This window comes from Vigna umbellata, chromosome 2, assembly GCF_029865625.1.
Source record: "Vigna umbellata cultivar VRB3 chromosome 2, Vumbellata_1.0, whole genome shotgun sequence".
In the NCBI taxonomy this organism is placed as follows: Eukaryota; Viridiplantae; Streptophyta; class Magnoliopsida; order Fabales; family Fabaceae; genus Vigna; species Vigna umbellata.
The window spans coordinates 40622397-40648038 of NC_142166.1; the positions used below are offsets into that span (position 1 = coordinate 40622397).

A 25642-nucleotide genomic window follows, 5' to 3' on the forward strand; every position below is an offset into this window, starting at 1 on the left:
ACTGTATTTTGGGATGTTACATTAGTGGTATCAGAGCAATTTTGTTCTTTTAAGGACACTGTAGGTTATGAGTGCACTGTGTTTTGCTGTGTGCTTATTGTGTGTTTGATGAGTTATTGTTTTTAACTCTTGAACATTATTAACGTTCGCTTTTCTCTGGTACAAAGAACTAATGGCGCCTAGACTCCCTCCTCCTCCTCAACCTAATGAGCCAGATACGTCCAACAACAATAGGTTATTGGAGACAGTAATTGATAGGCTGCAACAACAAAACACCACCCTAATGGAGCAGAACGCTGCTGCTCTACAGAGTCTGGAGGCTGCACGCGCCAACTCTGAAGCCACACAGAGGCAGCTGATGGAGATTATTGCTGCCACTAGAGGCACGCCTGGAGCGTCCTCTTCCAACGCTGCCCAACCTGCTGCTGAGTGGAGCTTGGAGAGTTTTCTCCAACACCATCCGGCGAAGTTCAGTGGGAAGGGTCTCCCAGACGAGGCAGATCAATGGTTGCGGGATATGGAGAGAATCTTTAACGCTAAAAGATGCCCGAACGAGAACAGGTTGGCGTTCACAGAATACTTGTTGACTGGAGAAGCAAGCCACTGGTGGACAAGCACCAGAGCTATTCTGGCAGACGCTCGACGTCCTATTACTTGGGAAGTATTCCGTAGTAAGTTTTATGAGGAGTACTTCCCTGACAGCGTTCGGTTTGCGAAGGAAGTGGAGTTTTTACAGCTGGTTCAAGGGGGAATGTCGGTTTCTGAGTACACCAACAAGTTCAAGCACCTTGTTCGTTTCAATACTATGGCCACCAGTGAAGAGTGGCAGTGCAGGAAGTTTGAGAACGGCCTGCGGAGTGATCTGAAGGTTCTGATCTCCAGTTTGTGCATACGGACGTTTCCTGCTATGGTTGAGCGGGCAAAGGTATTGGAGAAAAATATGGCAGAGGCGGAACAGCAGAAGAAGCAGCAACAAGTGAGTAGGGGACCGATAGTGTCCAGGGGAGGTATGATTCAGAGGAGACCACCGTACGCTCGTCCAAACCAACCCTCTAATGCAAGTGGGTCACAAGCAATGGTTCCTGTCGGACAGTCTGGACAAGGAAACGTTGTTTGTTTCCGGTGTGGAGGGCCACACTATCGTTCTTCATGCCCTCAACTGGTGGGAGGAAAACACTGCAATCGTTGTGGAAGGAATGGACATTCAGATAATGAGTGCAATATGGGCGGACGCGCAGTGATGAGGCCACCTAATGCTGGAAGGAACCAACCGAGAGGTGGTAGAGCACAAGCAGTGGGGCGCGTTTATGCTATAACTGGAGCGGAAGCAGCAAGCTCAGGTAACCTCATAACCGGTGAATGCTTGATGAATGGAGTGTCTTGTCGTGTGCCGTTTGATTCGGGGGCGACTCACTCCTTCATCTCGAAGGCGTGTGTTGAGAAATTGGGAGTAGTTGAGAGAGATATGCAATTCGACCTGGTGGTGTCAACCCCGGCGGCTGGAGAGATTAGGACGTCTACCGTATGCATTAGATGTCCTATTGTGGTTGAGGGGCGTAGTTACAAGGTGAATTTAATCTGTTTGCCTTTGAAGGATTTAGAAGTGATTTTAGGAATGGATTGGTTGGCTGCCAATCGCATTCTTATAGATTGTGGGGCGAAGGAGTTAATCTTTCCTGGTGAAGAAGAAGAGAAATTGTCAGTGACGCTCGGTCAGTTGAAAGAAGATATTATGGAGGGTGCTAGCTGTTTTCTCATCATGACACACGAAGACAGGGAGGTTGGGAATGCGAATGATGAACGATCGTCTAAGAAAAAGATTGAAGGACGATCGGTTGTGGACGAATTTCTGGACGTCTTTCCGGAAGAGATACCTGGACTTCCCCCTCACCGTGAAGTTGAATTTTCCATTGATTTGGTGACGACGGCAGCTCCTATCTCGGTTCAGCCTTATCGGATGTCGCCTGCAAAGTTAGCTGAACTCAAGGAGCAGATTGCAGAGTTGATGGAGAAACAGTTCATTAGGCCGAGCGTATCACCCTGGGGAGCGCCCGTATTGTTAGTAAGAAAGAAGGATGGCAGCTCGCGGTTATGTATAGACTACAGACAATTGAACAAGCTGACCATCAAGAACAAGTATCCATTGCCAAGGATAGACGACTTGCTGGATCAATTGCATGGGGCTGCTGTATTCTCAAAAATTGATTTAAGATCCGGATATCATCAAATCAGAGTTAAGGAGGATGACATCCAGAAGACAGCGTTCAGGTCTCGGTATGGGCATTATGAATACGTGGTGATGCCTTTTGGAGTAACGAACGCTCCAGCAGTGTTCATGGAGTATATGAATCGCATCTTCAGACCTTATTTGGATAAGTTTATGCTCGTCTTCATAGATGATATTCTCATCTATTCCAAGACCGAAGACGAACATGAAGAGCATCTTAGACTTATACTTGGAGTGTTGCGGGAGAAGGAATTATATGCCAAGTTGTCTAAGTGTGAATTCTGGATGAAGGAAATTCAGTTCTTGGGGCATGTGGTGTCGGCTGGAGGCATCTCGGTAGATCCAGCGAAAGTTCGAGCGGTACTGGAATGGGAGAGTCCACGTTCGGTCACTGAGGTACGTAGTTTTGTTGGACTGGCGGGCTACTACAGGCGTTTCATTGAAGGTTTTGCTAAGATAGTAGCGCCGCTAACTCAGTTGACTCGTAAAGATCAACCGTTCGCTTGGACTGATCGTTGTGAAGCCAGTTTCCAAGAGTTGAAAGTGAAATTGACGAGCGCTCCAGTGTTGGTCATTCCAGACACGACCAAACCTTTCGAAGTGTATTGTGATGCGTCTCACCAAGGTTTAGGTTGTGTGCTGATGCAAGAAAAGCGAGCGGTAGCGTACGCATCCCGTCAATTGAAGATTCATGAAAGGAATTACCCAACGCACGACCTGGAGTTGGCAGCGGTCGTTTTTGCGCTGAAGATTTGGAGGCATTTCTTGTATGGATCCACGTTCCAAGTCTTCAGTGACCACAAGAGTCTCAAGTATCTATTTGATCAGAAGGAGTTGAACATGAGGCAGAGGCGTTGGCTGGAGTTCTTGAAAGACTATGACTTTGAGCTACTTTATCATCCGGGAAAGGCTAACGTAGTGGCGGACGCTCTAAGCAGAAAGGTAGTTCATGTCTCCTCTATGATGGTTCGAGAGTTAAGCTTGGTAGAAAATTTTAGAGATCTAAGGCTGCAGTTCGAACTGGAACCGAACAGCATTAAATGCTGCAACCTTAGAATATCTAGCAACGTATTTGACCGTATCAAGATGAAGCAACGAGAGGATGAAGAACTGGTGAAGATTTTAAGCGCGCTCGGTACGGATCAGGCTAGATTTTTCAACACTGGAACGGACGGCCTATTACGCTACATGGGTAGGACGTGCGTTCCCAACGATGGCGAGCTGAAGAGAATTATTCTGGAGGAAGGTCATCACAGCCTTCTTAGCATGCACCCTGGCATGACTAAGATGTATCAAGATCTCCGGAGTTCGTTCTGGTGGCCTGGAATGAAGAGCGATGTCGCTCGTTTTGTAGCGTCATGCTTAACTTGTCAGCGTGCGAAGGCCGAACACCAAAGACCAGGCGGCTTACTTCAACAATTGGAAATTCCAGAATGGAAGTGGGATAGCATATCCATGGATTTCGTGACCCATCTACCACGCACGGTCAGAAATCATGATTCAATTTGGGTGATCGTAGATAGGTTGACGAAGAGCGCCCACTTCCTGGCCATTAACTTGAAGATTTCGATGACAAATTTGGCCAAGCTTTATATCAAGGAGATAGTTCGGTTGCATGGAGTCCCTTCAAGCATAATTTCTGACGAGACACGAGATTCACATCTCGGTTTTGGCAATCTCTGCAAGGTGAATTGGGAAGCAGACTGCAGATGAGTTCAGCGTATCATCCTCAAACGGACGGCCAGTCTGAGCGGACAATCCAGACGCTGGAAGATTTATTGAGGACGTGCGTCCTAGACCACTTAGGCGCTTGGGATGAAATCTTACCGCTGGTGGAGTTCACGTATAACAATAGCTTTCAGTCCAGCATTGGTATGGCGCCGTTTGAAGCTCTCTATGGGAGGAAATGCCGAACGCCACTCTGTTGGTTCCAAGAAGGAGAGAACGTACTGACCGGACCTGAGCTCATCCAGCAAACGACTGAGAAAGTGAAGTTGATACAAGAGAGATTGAAGACGTCCCTAAGCAGGCAGAAGTCCTATGCGGATAGAAGAAGAAGACCTTTGGAGTTCGCTGCAGGAGACCATGTCTTTTTAAGACTCAATCCGATCACTAGAGTAGGCAGAGTCGTTCGTCCAAAGAAGTTATCCCCCAAATTCATTGGACCGTATCAAATTCTGAGGAAGATCGGACCAGTAGCGTACGAGCTTGCATTGCCGCCTCAACTGTCGAACCTCCATCCAGTCTTCCACGTTTCTCAACTCCGGAAGTACATAGCAAATCCCTCTCATATTTTGGAGTTGGAAGACGTTCCACTACGTCACGACCGAACGCTGGAGTTACAACCAGTTCGGGTGGATGGTAGCCGCACCAAGCTATACAAAGGTAAAGACGTTCGTCTAGTTAAAATGGTGTGGGACGAGAAGACTGGCGATTCAACGTGGGAAGTAGAGAGCGCCATGAAGGACTTGTACCCTCGTTTATTTCCGGGTAAGTCTTAATTTTCGAGGACGAAAATTTTTGTCGTTAGGAGGAATGTGAGACCTTGGAAAATTAACTGTAAGCCATCTGTCTAATCCAATTAAATGCACTGCTGAGTCACCTGGCTGCTCTCATTAATGCACCGCGACACACATTCAGTCTCATTAAAAACGCACTCACACACTCTGACGCACGCCTGCCAAATGTCACTTCGGAACCTTCTGAATCTGTAGTGGAAAACAGGTGTCCGCATGAGAGTGCACGTCCGTTTGACCTTGGGAAGAAAACTAATTTTTCTGAAAACATTTCTCCCACTCTCTGCATGCATCTTCTTCTCCACCAAGACTCTGACCTTTCTTCTTCTCCAACTTCTCTCTAGAACCTCTCATCTTCTCTCTACTGTAATTCACCATTCTCTACTCCGATCCCATTTCAGAGACCGTAGAAGAGATTCCGGCGTCCTAAGCTTTCCAGTAAACCGAACAAGTTCACGTTTGAAACTGGTAAGTTCCTCTTCTTCGTCGAACGTTTTTCTGTCTCATGCAAAGCCAAATTCTGGTAGCATGAAGGGTTAAGTTCTTAGTAGTTCTTGGTTTTATGGTTAGATCTGTTTGGAAGAATTAAGTGATCCTGTGAGGGTAGAAAACTGTTAGCGGACGAACCAAACACCTTGAGTTAGGACGTTCACTTCTGATCCAGGTAAGGGAAGCTTATTGATTTAATTTATACTTGGATGTTTGTATGTAAGCATGATATTAAATGAATGTAGGAAACGTATGTTGGTTGAGCATGCCTGAACGATCACTGTTATGCATGAGATGAATATGATATATGTTGGTTGAACTGCATGATGATTTTGATACGTATGGTTTGAACGTTGGATGATTTTTGTATAGTTGATTGGTTAATAGGATGAATTCTATAAAGTATGTGAAATTACTGGAGTATATGAAAGTATAAGATTTTGAATCGTATGAGAAATGTGAGTTGATATAGTTGAAATAAATCTGGATATAATGATTTTCTCTATGATAAGTTACGCTCGTCATCGTACGGTCTTATACCGTTCGGTCTCCCTGAAATTTGACTTAGAATGGAATTCTTTCATTCGGAAAGAATCCTGAATCTTGAACGAGCGTCCCCATTCGAATTACTATGTTTGAGCGTTCGGCTCAACATAAAGATGTCGCCTACCTTAAATTAAATAATATTAAAATGAGTAACGGTTGGTCTTATACCAAGCGTTCGTCTTAAGTAGTGTTCGGTCTTACACTGAGCGTTCGTCCTCTTTAGTACTCGGTCTTATACCAAGCGTTTGTTCTAATTGATTATCGGTCTTATAACTAGCGTTCGTCCTAAGAAGTGCTCGGTCTTATACCGAAAGCTCGTCCTTACTGTTGATTTTCTAAATGAGTGTAAATAGCGTTCGTCCAAATTATTAGTAAAAGTATATTGTAGCGTTCGGTCATTGACTGGCAGTCTATTCCTTTAAACCGATTGTTCTCAGTGTAATTAAATAATTGTCTTGTTGTATCTTCATCCATTTGGATTGGGCAAGAATCTTTGTACCTAAATTATTCTGAACATTCATTTTTTATCTCTAAGAGTCGGTTCGTTAAACTAATTTGGTAGCATTGACGTTCGTCGTATAAGTAGGTGTTAGGTTATTCTGATTGACAGCAAATCTCCTAAATCCAATTCTTAGCGTTCGTCTTCGTTCTTCAGAAGTATGAACGTTCGTTATTTTATACTTTTAAAACTGAAGCTAAAGATGATGATAAATTATAAGATGTTGATGTGTGAACACTATATTGAATGATTATACGATTATGGAATTTTAACGAGCGTTCCAGGGAGGAACGACTCTTACTTATGTTGAATATTAAATTTGGTAAAGTATGACTGTGGATAAGTTAAGACTCGTTGTCCATCTTGATGTTCCGTGAGTACTCATCCTCATGTAGAGGGAGTACGTCATGTGTGGGAACGGCAGGAGGTCCTTAGTCCATAAGTTAACATGGGCGACGTAAGAACGGACTAACCTCGAGTGGCAGCTATTGAGTGTGTTTCAGTTACTACATCACTCGGGTGCAAGGACGCTTGTAACTACACAGATTCATACAGTCCGGACGGTGGTCTTATATATATATATATATATATATATATATATATGTATAGAATTTGGATGATGTTATAAGTTAAAGTTACGTGCTTGTGTGAAATGAAATGTCTATTGTATTGTGTCGAATTATAAATTAAATTATATAAGCTTACCCTTTCGTTTTCCTTGTGTTGTCCATTGTACCTGTACGTTCGTCCTGTCTTGCAATGATCATCCGTGTGGATGTGAGCAGAAGGTGAGGCCACTTTGGAGGAAGTAATCGAGGAAGAAAATTTAGTGGAAGTTGAGGTGAAAGCGGAGCAGTAGGACGTCCGTTTTCCTTTTATTTTTGGAATTCGTTTTGTGATTGGACGTTCGGTTATTTGAATCTTGTAAAACCGGTCGTCCCAATCTCTTGTATTTAATTACTTAAGTCGTTCGGCTTTCACTCTTCGCTTTATTAATGAAAAGACTGCATTGATTGACTGTTAATCGTAATTATTTCTGATTTATAGTAATTACTGTATTTTGGGATGTTACATCTCGTCTGCGTGCTGTGTTTTTATTATAATAACATCAACAATAACGTGTAAAACTTGTTTGGAGAGGAGGGACCAAGGAAACAAGAGATAAACAAAAGCAGAAAAGATACACAAGGCAAAATACTTGGCTACAATTATGTCAAGTTTCACGCAAAAAGGTATTCAATCCAATAACAAGATATCACATAAAATGCACAATCAGATCACATTATTGGAGATTAGCTTCCACGCTTCGTTCCACAGATCATGTATGTGATTTACATAATGTATATATCAGATGTCATTACTGGCAATGATTTTGCACCCATTAGCTTTTCCTGCTTTGAGAGAGTTGATGTTTGACACGACACTAAGCATTAAACTTGGCTGTTTTTACTTCTATTAATGTAATCTTTCTCCACTCTGGAGAAAAACGTTAAAGTTATTGCGCAGTGAGGTTGTGAAAAAAATTTGTAGCTGCAAAAGTGTAGTCTGACTCAGACTACTCCACAGATCATAAACCAAGCCCAGGTTAAATTTGATACACTCTTGCTTTTATTTGAGATTGACTTAAAGTAGAACTTTAAACCAGGGAACCCATATACTAATCAAATATCCTCTTTCTCTCCCGAGGGCATTTTCTCTTGATCATTGCTCCCGGTGTTTATAAGAAGGCCACTTCTTACAGTGTATCTCACAAGTGTTCTTGTGAAAAATAAGTTGGGATGAAGAAAGATGTTGCTATGGTAGTTTTGGGAAGAACTTCGATAAGGCAAAGCCTTATTTGTGTTGGGAATGCAGTTTGGTTTTGCAGGAGCATACCTCATCACCATGTTAGTGTCAACCATGGAATGAGTCATTTTGTGTACGTTTTCTGTCACAATGCTACTGCAACATTGGCCCTCGCTCCTTTTGCTTTGATTTCTGAGAGGTGCATGCCAGTGCTACCCATCTCAATGTACTTGTATTTTGGTACATGCAACTCTCCCCAACACCATCTTAAACAAATGTATTTGGATCAATTAGTTCATGATGAAACTTTTATACTGGTGTTAGGTGTTCGTGACTTTTACAGTAACAAGTGAAGTCGAACCATCTGATTTGCTTCAACTAAACTCAACTATATTGATTAGGTGTTTGGATTCAATTCACTCAACTTGTTTGATTTTGTTAACTTTTGGTTTAGCTAACTTTTTTATTTTAAAGCTTGCAAATTTGATGACCTAATGTATTGACCTAATATATATTTTTTTTATTACCATTCTATAAATTTATATATTTAACATTCTCGCTGCAATTTTTGCAGGAAAATTAGGTCAAAGATGACATTCCCTTTCTTCTTACAGATAATGGAACTCCGCATTAATGGAGTAATGATCTAAACCCTACAGATAACGGTAGAGAGTAGACATCTAATTTCTTCATATGAAATATTCTATATGACATGTTTGGCTATTTACTTAAAGGAAAACGTTTCTTCAACAACAGATTTTTGACAACAATTTGACAACAACACGTGTCTCACTGTCATTGGTTGTTTTTATTAAATTTTGTTTAAAGATTCATTTTGTTTTGGAGGACATTTTTGGAATAATTTTCAGAAACTTTTTGGCGCTTCTCAGAAACCCTGCAAAAGTCTCTTTCCTCCTTTTCGAAACTCTCTCTCCCCCTTTTCGAAACTTTCTCTTCCCCTTCACCGAAAGATCCTTCAAAACTCTATCTTCGTCATTGAAGTTTCTTCCTTTGAAACTCTCTCCGTCATTGAAGTGGTGTCTCTGTCCACCGTTGTTCGTCCGTCGCTTGGGTCCACCAGTGTCTTTGGAGGAAGTCGTTTCTCTCTCTCTACGCCATTGAAGTGCTTTCTGTGCACCATTTCTCCAAAGCTCTCGTTTTTCCGCTGGCACCGTTGTTCCTTCGTCGCTTAGGTGCATTGTTCCTTCCTCTTTGGTTAGCGAGTGGTTTTGTTGGCATCATTTCTCCAAAGGTATTGTTTTTTCGTATAAACAACCTATAAACAATGGTGCAGAACGTCACTTCTCAACCTATAAACAACCTTCGTGGGTCTTCCATCCACATAGGACTCACCAAACTCGAAATTGCTTGTTATGGACACCTTAAACCATGGCCAACAGGGGGATCAATCCATAAAAACTTGAAAACACAATCGTCAGGACTGCTGGGGAGTGCTTCAGCCATGTCTGGGTAGCACTCCTTAACTTTTGGTACAAAAGGGGATTTTTCCACTGGTGCAGGGAGCACACCCAATAACGTTTAACTCACTCACCCATCTCAAAAAATGAAACATTCAACAAAAATAGAGAATGGGGAGTAGTGTTCATCTATCTAGGGAGTACAGTTGAAGTTTCTGTACAAAATACCCATTTTCTTTTTGTAATCGATTACAGGGGTCTTGTAATCGATTAGCAGAGGAAAAAGGGTAATTTGTACAGAAACTTCAACTGTACTCCCGAGCTAGATCAACATTGCTCCCCAACTCTGTTTTTCTGACCTTTGCTACTTTTTTTGTTCTTAAATTTCTCCACCGAACTCCAAATGACTTGATTCTTTTTTTGTTGGAATCTAGACTCAAAGATCTTTCCAACAAAACAAGAATCAACTTATTTGGAGTTCGGTGGAGAAAGTTTTGAGGAAAACAACCAGCAAAAGTCAGAGGTGGTAGAAATATATAAAACGTTAACTTTAAGGAATTAACTGCACCTACTCAGGTGTCCAAAAATTATAAATTAGTAGTCATTGGAAAGATATTTGAGTCTAATTTCTAATAAAAAAAGAATCACATCATTTGGAGGTCTGTGGAAAAAGTTATGATTAAAATAGTCAGCAAAGATCAAAGTTGACAGCATGGGTTATGCACATCACCTCAATTGGGGAAAACCACCTAAATGGACATTTTTATTTTGAAGAAATCAATGACCTAACCTCATTATTGGTGCAGAGAGCTCACCGAATAAAATTGAACTCACTCACCCATCTCAAAAAATGAAAAATTCAACAAAAATAGAGAATGGGGAGCAATGTTCATCTAGCTGGGGAGTACAGTTGAATTTTCTGTACAAATTACCCTTTTTCCTCTGGTAATCGATTACAGGGGTCTTGTAATCGATTACCAGAGGAAAAAGGGTAATGTGTACAAAAACTTCAACTGTACTCCCCAGCTAGATGAACACTGCTCCCCAACTCTGTTTTTCTGAACTTTGCTACTTGTTTTGTTCTTAACTTTCTCCACCGAACTCCAAATGACTTGATTCTTGTTTTGTTGGAATCTAGACTCAAAGAGCTTTCCAACAAAACAACAATCAACTCATTTGGAGTTCGATGGAGAAAGTTATGAGCAAAACAACCAGCAAAGGTCAGAGGTGGTAGAAATATATAAAACGTTAACTTTAAGGAATTAACTGCACCTACTCAGGTGTCCAAAAATTATAAATTAGTAGTCATTGGAAAGATATTTGAGTCTACTTTCTAATAAAAAAAGAATCACATCATTTGGAGGTCTGTGGAAAAAGTTATGAGCAAAACAACCAGCAAAGGTCAGAGGTGGTAGAAATATATAAAACGTTAACTTTAAGGAATTAACTGCACCTACTCAGGTGTCCAAAAATTATAAATTAGTAATCATTGTAAATATATTTGAGTCTACTTTCTAATAAAAAAAGAATCACATCATTTGAAGGTCTGTGGAAAAAGTTATGATTAAAATAGTCAGCAAAGGTCAAAGTTGACAGCATGGGTTATGCACCTCACCTCAATTGGAGAAAACCGCCTATAGGTGTTTGAACCAAGGTAGTTCAAGTTCATGACAGTTTTTGCACAACTCGTAGAGGAAGAAGTTATTAACTTCTGCAATCAATTTGATCGACAGCCATCTTCTTAAATTACATTTCATTGTATACTGTTATGTATCTTTTCATTTCAAAACTTGTTGTTTCGTGAAATGTCATTACGTTTTTTTATTAATGTATGTGCTTTTTAATATTGTTATAATTTTTCATTACTCAATACCCTTCATTATTTCGTTTATATTTGTTTAATATTGAAGTATTCCAACTTGAAGTGTTCCATTAATGATCCATCCATAAAACCTTCAAAAGACAGTCATAACGAATCCAAAATATTACTGGGGAGTGCTTAAGCCACGTCTGGGTAGCACTCTTCAACTTTCGGTATAAAAGGAGATTTTTCTACTGGTAAGCGATTACCAGCTCCCTGTAATCGATTACAACAACATCAGTTCTTTGTCAATGGTGCAGGAACTCACCTCTCAACCCAGAAACACCTTAACTTGGTCTTTCAATGATGACGAACAAACAACTGCAAAAATGGAGGAGGGAGAACACTGCTATGAAGAGAGAAGTTGAAATGAAATTCAAATCCCTAAAATGGAGAGAGAAGACAGTGATAAGGAGAGAAGATAGAGTTCGAAAACGAAGAGGGCAGTTTCGGAATCCAAACTTCAACCTATTCCAAATCAGATTTTAAATTAAAAAAAAACATTCAAATTCGACCAATTAAAACTTGACACGTGGCGTTGTCAAATCTTTGTCAAATTGGCGTTGTTAGAATATCGCGATCCTTACTTAAATTATAGAACTTTTGTATTTAAAAAATTCAACTGTACACGTTTTCATACTATTTCTAAGCATAAAATAAATTTAACATGCATTAAGTACTTAATTGTCGACATATATCACGCATAATTATGTAAAATGTAATGTTCTGCTTACTTATACAAAATAAAAATAAAGGTAAATGTAATGCATTAACAAAATTATATTTTTAAATATATTTTTATATTTGGATATTTCGAAAGAAATTTTTAAATTCACAAATACTTTTTAAAGCATTTAATTTAATATATATATATATATATATATATATATATATATATATATATATATATATATATTTAAAAATATCTTTCAAAATATTCAATCTAAAAGATGAAAAAGTTGCGAGAATTTTTATTATCTTTAATGAAGGTAGTTTGGGGATATAGTTTTAATGGGGGTGCAGGAAGGAAAAAGCGAAGTGCAGGAAGGAAAGCCTATTGGTGTGTTTGGTGGATGCTTTGCAAGCTTGCTTGGGCTTGGGCCTTAAAGTTGAGACTTCAGACTCTATGGTCCTCTCTCTCTGCTCGGTTAGTACTCCATATTACAATGTTCTTCTTTCAATGTCAGATTTTCATAGCAAGCTAAAACACAATAAATGTTTCTTTTATACACTCGCTACAATCTCTTTAACAAAAACACTTTAAGAAACATGATCAACTTCAAACCAAAAGACGGCAGTTTTAAAAATAAAATATAAAAAAATGTTAAAATTTATAAAAATCTATACACAATAAATTAAAAACTCAAGTTAAAGAAGACATGTATGCTATTCTTTTTAAGAGAATAAATTAAAGTTTCAGTCCTTTTCAAGTGATTGTGGAAATAGTTAAACTTTTAATTGCAATAACATAACCAAACATCAACATCGAATCTTTTATTAATAAAGAAAAGAATTTGATAAGAATATGCTAATAGTATAATTTTTTATTTGGTATTGTCATATGCGATATTTTTTCTATAGTTATTAGTTTTGTCTTTTCTAATCTGTTGTCGACTGTGTAAAATAATAGATTAAAAATATCTAAATCTAAATTAGAAAATTAAAAAAGGCTTTATTATTATAGTCTTTTGCAATGTTGTTTTTCAAATACAAATTTATTTCATAAATCATTTCTCCTTAGTTAATTCACATTATTCTTAATCCTTCCTTTATTTGAAAAATCGAACTGCTGAAAATCAACAACATGGTTTGCCATTAATTAGAAGCTCGTTTACCAATGTAAAAAGCTTGATTAACTGATAGGAATTATTGCATGGCATAGTGATTATGATCTAAATTTAATTATTCGTGATGTGTTTTAATCAATTTTTTAATTATGTCTGTATTGTATATTGATATTGATTTAAGTGTGATTGGAGCTTTGATCATGGTAAAAAGACTATTGAGACCCCATCCCACGATAGCATCACCTACTACAAAGAAAATCGAGACAGAACATCTTCCAATTACCTGAATCTCATATCTAACACAGATTTCCAAGAATAATATGTGATTGTTACTTCTCAAAAAATCTGCAACAGTTATGTATGTTAATTTCATGCTTTCGGTATCCACCTTCTGAAAAGATTGTATCAGATTGCGACAATAGCTGCTGTCGAACACTGCTTTAACATCTCCAGAAAGAAAGAAAATTAACGTTTGATATGAAGACAAATTTTGGGGTTTTAATCGCCTTGTTTTGGATGCTTAATCAGTGATCACAACTTCCACTTTTAAAATATATATCTCTCTTTGCCTTTCTTGATGGCTCAATTCAAAAGTTATTTATAATTATTTAAAATGTTTTGTGGTCTTGATGCACATAAAGTACATTTTTACTTTTATCACTCACAAAATTATTTATTTTATGCTATGTGTACCTTTCCTCAAAATTCCTAACTATGGCCTGTTTTTAAATGGTATGTGAGTCAGTATGCATACAATAATATATTATATATAAGGGAAAATTGTTTTATGTATTGTTATAAGACTTTGACATTGTAATTTAATTGTAAAGTGAAATGTAGGATAAGTTTGCCGATAGAAAAAACGATATAATAATTATTTTAAAAATAATAGTTATTATAACTTTTATTAGTTGATGAAACTCTTTTGAACTCTGCCTACAAAAATTAAACAAGTTATATAATGGTATAGTTTACGTGGATGACTAGAAAACTTCAAGCCACACCAATATTAAACTATTTGATTGTATGATAAGGCTTATGTTTAAGCACATCTCATTACACTTAGTATAGTGCTGTTCGAGTAAGCGTGTAGATAATATTATTTTATTAAATAGTTCATAGGTGTTAATTCTTTTTATTGATCTTTATTCGTCACATTACTTATTTTATGATATTGTTTTCTCTTTTCTTTTAATCTATTTTTCATTTATATAAATAGTAAGAATAGTATTTTCTATATATTCTATATATAGTAACTGTATTGCCTTTTACTGTGTGAGAGTGGAACATATTTTGTTATCAATATCAATCTTGACAAATCAAAATATAATTATGATTTACGGCTATTTATGCAACTATGACAATATATAGTATTCTTTATTCCATAAATCTCAACATCTTTTCAAAAGATAAAATATTAGAAATTATATTATTTTAGTACAAGATTTTTTTTCTTAATTAGTCCTTCTAGAAGTCATCATTACTCTGTTAAATCATATTTCTTGTCTTAATCTCACAGTTAACTAATTATTTTTTATTTTCTATTTTTTAATATATTTTGAGTTTAAAAATTAATCAAATTTAACAACTACAACAAACTCCTTTATTGATTGTCTCACTCTGACACAACAAAATAAATAGTGTTATAACTCATATTTTGCACTGCTAATAAAAGGTGAGTTGCGCACACACATGTTGGTATTTAAATTGAATGAGGAGGACTATTATGCTACACATAAAAAATAAAGGACTAGATAGCTAAATTTGTGCTACATTTTATTAGAAATTCAAAAAGCATATCATACCAATTCAAATATTGTTCAAAATGCCTCTTGTATATTTCTTCATTTGTATCTAATTCAGCTCAGAATTTGAAAAACAAGATCAACAGAAGGCATTGTGGTGTATATTTGGATTGACATAGAAAAATAGATTAAAATGACCTCTCCCACAAAGAATTATATATATATATATATATATATATATATATATATATATTGCTTTTGCTATTAATGGTCTATTTTGGATTACAATTGGGTGAAAAAAATTAAGAATAAAAGAAAATGAGAGGAGATAATGAGGTTATTTAGATTAAAGAATTTTGAATAGATTTGAGTAAATTTTTTGAGGTAGATGTGATTAAATAAAACAATATTTTTTAAATTTTAATTTTGTTTTAATAATATTTTATTACAACTAATAAAAACGTAAATATTAATAAAAAAATTAAAATTAAAATATATTATTTTTACCAAATATTTTTATTTTAATAGAAAATATATATGAAAAAAATATTGTATTTTTTTATTATAATAATAAAATTTATTCATAAATATTTATTTATTATATATTACATACGAATTTAAAAAATTTATGAAATTATTTGAGTATTTTATAATTAATTTAGTAAGAAAAAATCAAGTTATTTAAATTAATTATTAAATATTCAAATAATTTATTTTATAAAATGTTGAAATCCAAATTATTTATTTATTATTATATTATTTATTTTAATTATTTATTATATTATTTATTTTAATTATTTATTATATTATAAGTTAAAAAAAATATATTAAAATATTTATGCATAATCAATTATTTAACATATCATAATTGATTATTCTTGATTTTGCAACTTTCTCGGTTCCATAGCATGGAAGATTTTAAAAAAATGTCTTTAATTTTGTAATTTCTATTTTTATTTTATGTATTTTTCATTCGCAAATATCCATTTCATTTGTTTCCGGTGTTGAAAACAAAGAGGTTGTAAGCGTTTGACCTGTAAAGAACAAACTTAAACATAAAAGACTCTAAAAGGTGAAAATGTATGATTAATTGGATATTTACACAACAAAATAAGGGATAAGCTCAATCAATAGAGAACAACATAATGACAAATACTATATACAATCTCAAAATTTTAGAAGTGATTGAACCGTTTATATGCTCTAATCTCTGTCTTAAATATGTTTCTCGTCAATTTTAAAGAAATTTTGGATACATATTGTACTATAGGATACCTGATCCTCCAACGGTCGTCCGTGAAGCCAATGCAAGATCTTCTCAAGGTCGTAGCGTCATGCGAACACATATTGTCGTCGACCACTAGGTGCTCGACAACCAAATAGTGGCGCTCGACAACCAAACAGTAGTGTCGCGACATGTAGTGCTCGCACAACAAGTCGACCTTCCATATCGACACACAGGACGATCGACATACAAAACGCGATATCTAGTAGGCGGTTTAGCGGTTACGGATGAGCAGTTACACATACGAGCTAACCAACGCCACGAATCACGGAAGTAGTTGACTCAGTGTCAATACACGATCTAGCAGTTACAACTTCCAAAGAATCCACTTCAGTAACGGTCCGGATTTTCAGGTAACGGTTTATTTTACTGTTTTAAATATACAAAGCATACCAGAAAAAAGGTACGTTTTCCCCCAGAGAAAATTAAGAGAGATTATTCTTGATCTAATCACACCCCTGTTGACTTGAGCGTCGGAGTGCCTTTGCAGGTACCCAGCCCATCTTTACTCAGAGAAGCAGAGAAGAGAAAGAGAAATAGCACAATGAGAGCAGTGCAAAGAGGAAGCAGTCCAGAGTTGTTAGGTTCGAATCTTGGTCTCCACATCCCTACTGAAACACATATTATTATAAAACAATAGGAATATAGATAATCTTATATTGGTTATATTTTTGTTGACTTTCGAAAGATAAAAATTGCTATAAAAGTGATAAAATATTAACAAAATTATCAGAATAGAATCTATTAATTCTATTTCTTCATTTTAATTTAATATATCTATATATAATACTTTTGTCATTGTTTTGGTATGCAGTATTTTCTTTAACACGCAATTATTATAACTTTTGATTATAATATAATAATTAAAGGAAAAATTAATTAGTACACTAGTAAAAAATTGGGTTTTTACAGTGCACATTATGCCACGGTTCAACGAAAACCGTAGCATAATGGTGCGCGGTGGCAGTTTTGTAAATAAATCGAACATATATGCCGCGGTTTGGAGCAGAACCGCGGCATATACTCCAGTCAACCATTGCCTTTGACGCCACGTATGAATAAAAAATTAAATAACAGAGTATATGCCGCGGTTCTCTGGGCAACCGCGGCATATACCCCTGCGAATTTATTGCAGGTGCTGACTGGGTCAGAGAATTTGAAAAGTTACAGGGGTATATGCCGCGGTTGCTCAGAGAACCGCGGCATATACCCCCTGTAACGTCTCAACTTCTCTGCCAGTCAGAGAATTTCAGAAGTTACAGGGGGATATGCCGCGGTTGCCCAGAGAACCGCGGCATATACCCCCTGTAAGTTCTGAAATTCCCCAGAAGGCAGTTGGGGAGACAGTTGTGTTGAGCACATTACAGGGTATATGCCGCGGTTCTACGAGCAACCGCGGCATATTCTCCTATCTGAAATTAATTTAATATGAATTTGAAATATTTCGAGGTATATACCGCGGTTGCCCGCTGAACCGCGGCATATAGTTTGAAAATAATTTCAAAAATGCCATTTAGGATTATTTATTTAATAAGTATATGCCGCGGTTGGGCGTGAAACCGCGGCATATACCTATATTATACCGCGGTTAAGTAGTGAACCGCGGTAGATTCCCCCGTCCAGAGTTAAAAATTAAAACTTTGAACAGTGATCGTCTTCTTCCCGCAAGCCTCACTGTTCTTCGCGTTTTCTTCTTCTCCGAACCACCAATCATCTCAGATATTGCGTTTTTCACCGTTTAAACTCAGAATTGTTCGGTCATTATTGATTTTTGACGATAAAAACGAGTTTTAGCCGATCAAAAACGTGATTTCGTTGCGTTTTTCACCCTCTCCGCCGCCGTTGTGTTGCGTTTTTCACCCTCTCCGCCGCCGTTCCTCTTCCAGGTATTTATGTCCTTTTGCATTCTTAACGTGATTTCTTCATTAGTTTTTCAATAATGCTATAGTTTTGGTAATGTATGAAGTTTCTATAGTTTTGGTAATGTATGGTATAATTTTTGCTTTAATTTTGATAATGCATGAAATTGTTATAGTTTTGGTAATGTATGGTATGGTTTTTGCTATAGTTGTGGTAATGTGTGTTGTAGTTCTTGTATTATTTATAAACCTTAAAATATTATTTATGTAATATTTAGGAATATGGATCGAAATTGGATTAATTTACCACGTATTAGTGCTGAGTACGAGAGAGGTGTAGAGGAATTTATACACCAGTTCCTGAGAAGTCACTATTATTCATTAGGAACGCTGCTGCGAAGTATATAGTTAGATTATACAATAGCTCTTAGATTTAGATTTAAACAATGCATTTGATTAGATAGAATTTTCTTAGACTTTGTACTTTATTTGATGTTGAAATACATTTGAACAGGTGTTTGTTATGTTGAAATTGAGATTGTGTACATGTTTTTATATGCAGGTCTGTTTTTGTGGTAGTGGATATCACAAAAACAGACCTGCAATTTTAAAAAACTGCAGGGGAATATGCCGCGGTTCTAACCACAACCGCGGCATATAGTGCTTCGTTTTTTTAAAACCGAGACATATGGCCGCGGTTGTGACACTAACCGCGGCATATTCGTCGGTCTATATGCCGCGGTTGAACCGCGGCATATATTGTATTTTTAAAATTTTTTTTTTTAAAAAAAATCAATTTAGGCAGCGGTTTCCTATACAACCGCGGCATATTCCTGAAGTTATATACCGCGGTTTTAACCGCGGCCTAAAGTGTCTGACTTACTACCGCGGCTGAATATGCCGCGGTTCCGAAACCGCGACGTATAGTGAAAATGAACCGCGGTAAAAGCCCCTCGCTGCACTAGTGGTAATAGAAATGAGTGTTTTCTGACATGGATGAAGTGCGTGGTAGGGGTGGAGAGGACACCGGAATCCGTACTCTCGTTAGCTCACAATACTAATTTCCATTCTCATTGGAACTCACTGCTCATTATTTCACTTCTCACATCACCAACATATTTAAGACTAAATTATATTATAGGTATGATTGATTTTGCATAGAAGAGGTCAAATTATATGTGAATTTTTCATTAATATATTCAAATTATTTTAAATATTTTTCATTTTTCATTCCCAAAATATAGATGTGAGGTTACAAAATGAAATTAATCTGTAGTTTCCATAACTCTTAAAAAATATTTCAGTAAGTTTTTAAACTTCAAGTTATTTTATTGATTTTTTTTAATTTAATAATTACTGTCATTTTAGTCTAAAAATACATGCTAATATTTATCAATTAAATTATATACATGGTTAAAAAAAATTATATTTTCAAGAACTTTTTCGTTAATTTCGATAAACTCTTTTAAAACAGTGATTTGCTCTATATTTAAGAAGAACGTATACGTATACGTTTTGGGTGTAGTATCAGTTTTATAAAATCTTATGTTGTGAGTTTTATGAGCTTCAACATAACAAAATGTGATGAATAAAAAAACATGGGAAAGAATCTGAAACTTCTCTTTTTGGTGCAACACATGATTCAATCGTCCGACACAGAGCTAGTACGCTAAAGAAAATCTTAGACGAATGTTCCCACCTAGTAGAACCCGAAACAAGTCTATGTTTGAAAACTTCCATAACTAGTTACAAGGAGTTAAGTCCAATCAGTGAGAGAGTAAACTATCAACGACGGATCCAAGTCATATGTTGAATGTTGGCTAAGGATTCACCACAAGGTATTAGCCAACTAATTAGCGATTGACTGATGTTATAATCTGCTTGCCTGTAATTAAGACAGAGAAGATTGAAAGAAACAAGACAAAGGCATGAAACAGTGAATAACCATTTTCCCTTGGCGTGAACTAATGTCTAGTGAATTAGAAAGCATTAAGAAAATGATGGTGACGTATTAATTCGTAGTGATGAATGGTAGCAAGTCTGAACAGTCGAAAATCAGCTTTTCCTCTTTCATGTTTCTTCATTATTTCTAAAAGAGCAATAATATATGGACGAGAGGCACGACCAAGTTGCCCTCATTGCATGTTCCAAGCTTTTGACTGCTGACGTGTGTTGCTGTTGATGTTGCATGCTGAATGGGAAGCAACTACCCACAACCAGCCAGCTAGCAAATTAACAAGTGGAAATTCTGTATTACGTGCAAGCCAAGAACACAAATAATGCAAATTAAATCACAAACTGCAATTTTCACCTTTAACTAATAATTCTCTTTTTCTTTTCTTTCTTTCTTCTTTTATAACCCATCTTTACATGCAATGCATATGTCTATATATGTATGCATGAAAAAGGTTATACTTGAATTCTGTAGAATTCTTGTTCTTTATTCATTCTACAATTTTAGTCAAACCGGTGAAACTATGGTGGCAATTAGTTGCACTCACTGAAAGTTTTATTATTTTCTTACATCTTCTACGAGTCAATCATATTACGATAATAAATTAGCATATCTATATGGAAAAGTATATCCCATATCTATAAAAAGAAATAATGAAATCTATGTACATCGTATATATTAGAGAGAAAAAATGCATATGAAGTTTATGGCCTCTTTAGAATTGTTTTACAAGTGAAAAAAAATCTGGGTTCAAGTTTTTGAATGTCAAAGGATTACACCCTACCAACAGGTCAGAAATCACCTTTAAGAAACTAAGACTAGGATTATATAAAGGGCTAATATTATGAATCATTTTTCCAAAGTCATAACCAACAAAGATTTGTTTCACTAGACTTTTCTCAATAAAAACTAGTTTTCCTTTATACACACTAGTTTTTCTCCCTCTATATTCCAACAATCTACCATACTATCTATAACATTTTCAAAACTAATGAGAAGAAAATAAGATCAATCCACATCATGTTAGTCAACTGGATTCGTATTTCTTTTTATTAATTTTATCTTTTTGGTCATTTTGTTTTTAACTTTGGAGAAATATTATTCTTCCACGCCTTTTCAAATATTTCATACTTATCACATCCACGCTTTCTCTTTTCAAACCCTTTTGTCCTAGCTAATCCTTTATATCTATCTTAATATTTCTTAGCTAAATGTAAATTTTTATAGTAATGTAGTTTATCAATCAAATAGTTCACTCCTTCCAACTCACTCCAACCCATTCACTCTTTATTTCAATGAAATGAGAAACAACATTTTTGAACTGCTTGCAAAATTTTCCTCAATTTCTTTTTGTTTTTTATCTGGTTATTATACCATTTTGATTGACTTAGACCGCATGCTTGTACAGCAAACAATTATGGTGCAAAAAATCAGGTTAGTATATACCTCTTCTGTTTTCTGATGCAATTAGATAAATTAAGAAGATGCAAAGTAAAAGTTACCAATACAATTTCATCAATTTTTAAGAAACGTGGTTATGTATCGTCTTGTTTTAAAAGAAATAAAAATAGTAATATTTTGGTTTAATGTCTCGGTAGGTCCCTATTTTCGGCATAAATTTCAAATAGGTCCCTTTTCTTTTCGGCGTTTCAATTGGGTTCTTTTTTGTGTAAAATTGGAGCAATTAGGGGTCTGCCGTCAAATTAGACAAACGGCCGTTTAAGTTTGCCTACGTGTTATTAAAAATGATTTTGAATTAATTTTTGTATTAAAAAATGGATTTGTTCTTCAAGGGCAAAAAAGGAAAACTGGGGCAAACCCTTTTCATATAATCCTCTTCATATCATCTTCTCTTTGCCATTCCTCTTATAACCTCCAATCGCACCTCACCGGCGTTAGCCACGACAAACAGTGGAAGGAGCAGCCTTACGCACCTGCAGCAGCGCGACGAATCGAACATCTACCACACAGATTTGCGTCTCACAACACCTCCATTACAGATCTTGCGTTTGTGATAGATAGTGATATCACTTTCAAGAGTAAAGAATGGGTGACAAGAAGAAAAAGGCTCAGATGTTTGTGAAACTAGTGTCTGCTGCCGGCACTGGATTTTTCTATGAAAAGAGAAAGCCGAGACAGTTCACAGAGAAGCTTGAGTTTCGAAAATTTGATCCTAGGGTTAATCGTCATGTTCTCTTTACAGAGGCTAAGATGAAGTGATTTGGTACCTTGTATGGCTTCATTTCCCTTTAACTGGATCATTCTTATACTTCTCTCAAAGGGCTTTCTATGTTTTTGTTGATTTACCTTGATTTATGTAGTTCTGGGTTAGATTTGTTCGGTTTAGATTAGGAAATTACCTAAATAAGAGAGGACTGTGGCAGCTTTGTGTTAGAGTTTTGTAATGATTGTTTCAGAGAGGACAGTTTATAATTAACTGTCCAGTTGCCTTTTCATTGTATAAATTCTAAACCTCTGTTCTTGTAAATGTGACTTTGAAGAAATCAGAGTGAATAATATTGTTTCTGTGCTTTTTACTCTCTCTTTCTCTGTTCATCTCCTTCAGCGTTCGGCTAGGGACGTTCGTTCTCCAGTCGCACATGTTACTCATACCGTTCGGTCATCCACGCTGCAGTACTGTGTGTTCGTAGCGTTCGTCTAGGGACGTTCGTTCTCCAGTCACATACGCACTCATACCGTTCGGTTGTGACGCTAGGTGCAAACCCTTGGTTTTCCTTCTTTTCCCAACAAATCTGGAATCAACACTCTAACTGCTCAACTTCAATACAACCTTTAATATTGTCGTTTTTGGTCAAGCATTGGTTACCACTAAGTGGCATTGTTGTTGGAATAGAATGTCTAACTTCTGTTCATATTCTCACTGGCCCTCTGTTTGTTTGCTTCGTTTATTCTTGGATTATGCCAGCTCAAGTAAGGCACTTAAAAGTTAGTTTGCAATTACGGTTGAGCTCAATTATGTAGAGATTTTTTTCCCAGTCTCTGCCTACTACAACCATACAAACTCCAACCTTTGACTCCTCTCATCCGTAACCACCTCAACGCCTTCATCATCTATCATACACTTCTCACACTACTCACCTGTATTCACTAGGAACCATCAAGAACCACTCGGGCACAAATAAAACAAATTTTGAGTTTCTCTTCATGTCTCCAACAGTCAAAAAACAGGAACAGTGAGAAGCACGGTGAAGTTAGGTTGTCGGAGAAGAGCGAAGAAGGAGAAGGTCGCGTTGACGCTGGTAAATCTTCCTCCTATGGTGACCGTCATCGCCGGTGGCTGTCCTATCTTGACGGAGCGTGGTCGCGCAACGGTCGCCTGACTGGAGATCTCGAGGGGTCGCGACGGTTGTGGACGCTGGTGCAGGAGTGCTTTGCCCGAAGTGAAGCGGGGCGCTGGGAGAAGCCATGGTGGTGACCGGCGTCGTCGCCGGCGGTCCTGATAGCGAATAGCATCGTGACCTCTTGTAAGTTCTTCATTCGGAAGGGATTTCCCCTCCGCGCTTCCAATCGAAGAAGAAAAGAAGAACCGCGCTTCCAATCGAAGAAGAAAAGAAGAAAAGGGTTTGCCCCAGTTTTCCTTTTTTGCCCTTGAAGAACAAATCCATTTTTTAATACAAAAATTAATTCAAAATCATTTTTAATATATAACACGTAGGCAAACTTAAACGGCCGTTTGTCTAATTTGACGGCAGACCCCTAATTGCTCCAATTTTACACAAAAAAGAACCCAATTGAGACCGAAAAGAAAAGGGACCTATTTGAAATTCACGCCGAAAAGAGGGACCTACCGAGACATTAAACCTAATATTTTTGCACATTGTAGGAGTAACAGTCATGTAACTGGAGCACTGATTGTCTTATAAAATAAAATGTTTGTCCCATAACATAGAAAGGTGATTTTTTTTTATTGTATTTGTAAAGAAAAAAATGAAAAATAATATCAAATAGGTGTAAAAAAACTTAGTGTCAAAATACTATTGTGCTTATTTTATAGTATGAATGGGATGGGTGGATCGAGATAGGTAAAATAGAGAATAAAAAATAGAGTACAAAATTAACAAATATAATAAGTGTGCGATAAAAATGAGTATAAGAGGAATTGAATAAACATTACAATTTTCGCTGAAAATCCATCCAAATGAATAGTCATTGTTGGGCTATGAGAGTAAAATTCCATTTAAATTTTGAATGAGAAACAAAGTTAGGGAAATTGGTGGGAGTTTCCGACAGTTTATATCAGTATAAACAACAAACAACAGATGAGATAGAAATTAGATATGAAAAATAATATATAAGAAATTTGTAATTTGTAATATGAAATATGATTAATGAGAAATTAGTGATAAGAAAATATGATAGATTGATTCTGATAGCCGCTTCCCCCGGAGGGGAGGGCGGGGACATAAAAATTAAGCACAAGGATGTTGGGTGCTTATTCTAATTATAAAAATACAACAAATAAAAAACATAACAACACGCACTTCAACCACCCTGCGCAGAAACAACTAAGTGCGCTTCTGTCATAATCACTTTTCCCAATTAATATATGTAATTAATTAAATAATAATTTCCATTTGTATATATATAAAAGGTATTACGTGAAGTCAATTCTTCACGCACATAAATAATTGATCATACTATTTGATTGTTTTCTTCTTCTGAAACTAGGATATCTTCATATCTAAAAATTCTAAAACTAATAATCACCTAGTTAAGACGTAGATATCATTAAAAAGATAATTTCTATTTATATTTTGGATTTCAAATTTATTATAATTCATGTGTTACAAAAACCATAATCTTATAAAGATCTTGAACTTTAATTGTAATTATCCTTCAAAAGATTAGTTTTACATTACAAACTAATTCTTAAAAAAAGAAATTCTTTGAAATATGTTTGGACTTGAGATAGAATTGAATCGGTTAACTTTAAATTTAAAGTTTGAAAACATTTTAAACACATAAATAATGAATAATTTAAACTTTTTCACGACAACATTTTTTTTTCTTTCCTTTTGAAAGTTAAAAAAAAGCACTAATCCAATTAAAAAAGGTTAACACTTCCTTAACCTTTTTCCATCTAATTTAAATCCATTAATAATATATAATACAAATATTGTATATTGTCATTTAATTACAGGTAGTTTACATATTTTTTATCAATAAAGAAAAATATTATATTATATGGAGAAAACTTAAAATAATATATATCTATAAATAAGGAAAAACTCCATGTATTTCCCATTCTTAGAAGCCTACAAAAATATTCTTTATCTCTTTGATCACAATAAAACTTCACTTCACGATGAAGAAAGTCAATTATTGGTTCAAGGTAATCAGAGATGTTATAGATAATCATGTTGATTTTTTAAAATAATTCATAATTAATTCAGGATTTAAAAAAAATTTATAGCACAGAAACAAACCTAAATCGTTTTCAAACCCCCGATATAAACATATTATTGGGAACCAAAAGTTGCTGCAACATCTGTAATGCTCTACACGTATACATTACCGCATATATTCTAAATATAGTACTACTATTCCTCTTTTACGGAGGAGTGGAATGTGGGAAATTAGTTATATGATACTCAAAAATAGTTGTAATTTTCATTAGTTTTTATATACAGGATATACATTACAATAATTT

The 25642-nt window shown here is 36.0% G+C and overlaps 1 protein-coding gene across 1 annotated transcript; it reads left to right on the forward strand.

Annotated features, from left to right (window-relative positions):
• Positions 1 to 172: 172 nt before the first annotated feature.
• On the forward strand, positions 173 to 8712 carry LOC148203998 (uncharacterized). The gene is made up of 9 exons (XM_088107823.1): positions 173 to 661; positions 719 to 1392; positions 1561 to 2032; positions 2420 to 2587; positions 3077 to 3473; positions 3747 to 3913; positions 4414 to 4717; positions 8132 to 8261; positions 8637 to 8712. Exons 1-9 carry the CDS (start codon positions 173 to 175, stop codon positions 8710 to 8712), a joined length of 2877 nt encoding a protein of 958 aa, XP_087963949.1.
• The last annotated feature ends 16930 nt before the right edge of the window (positions 8713 to 25642 follow it).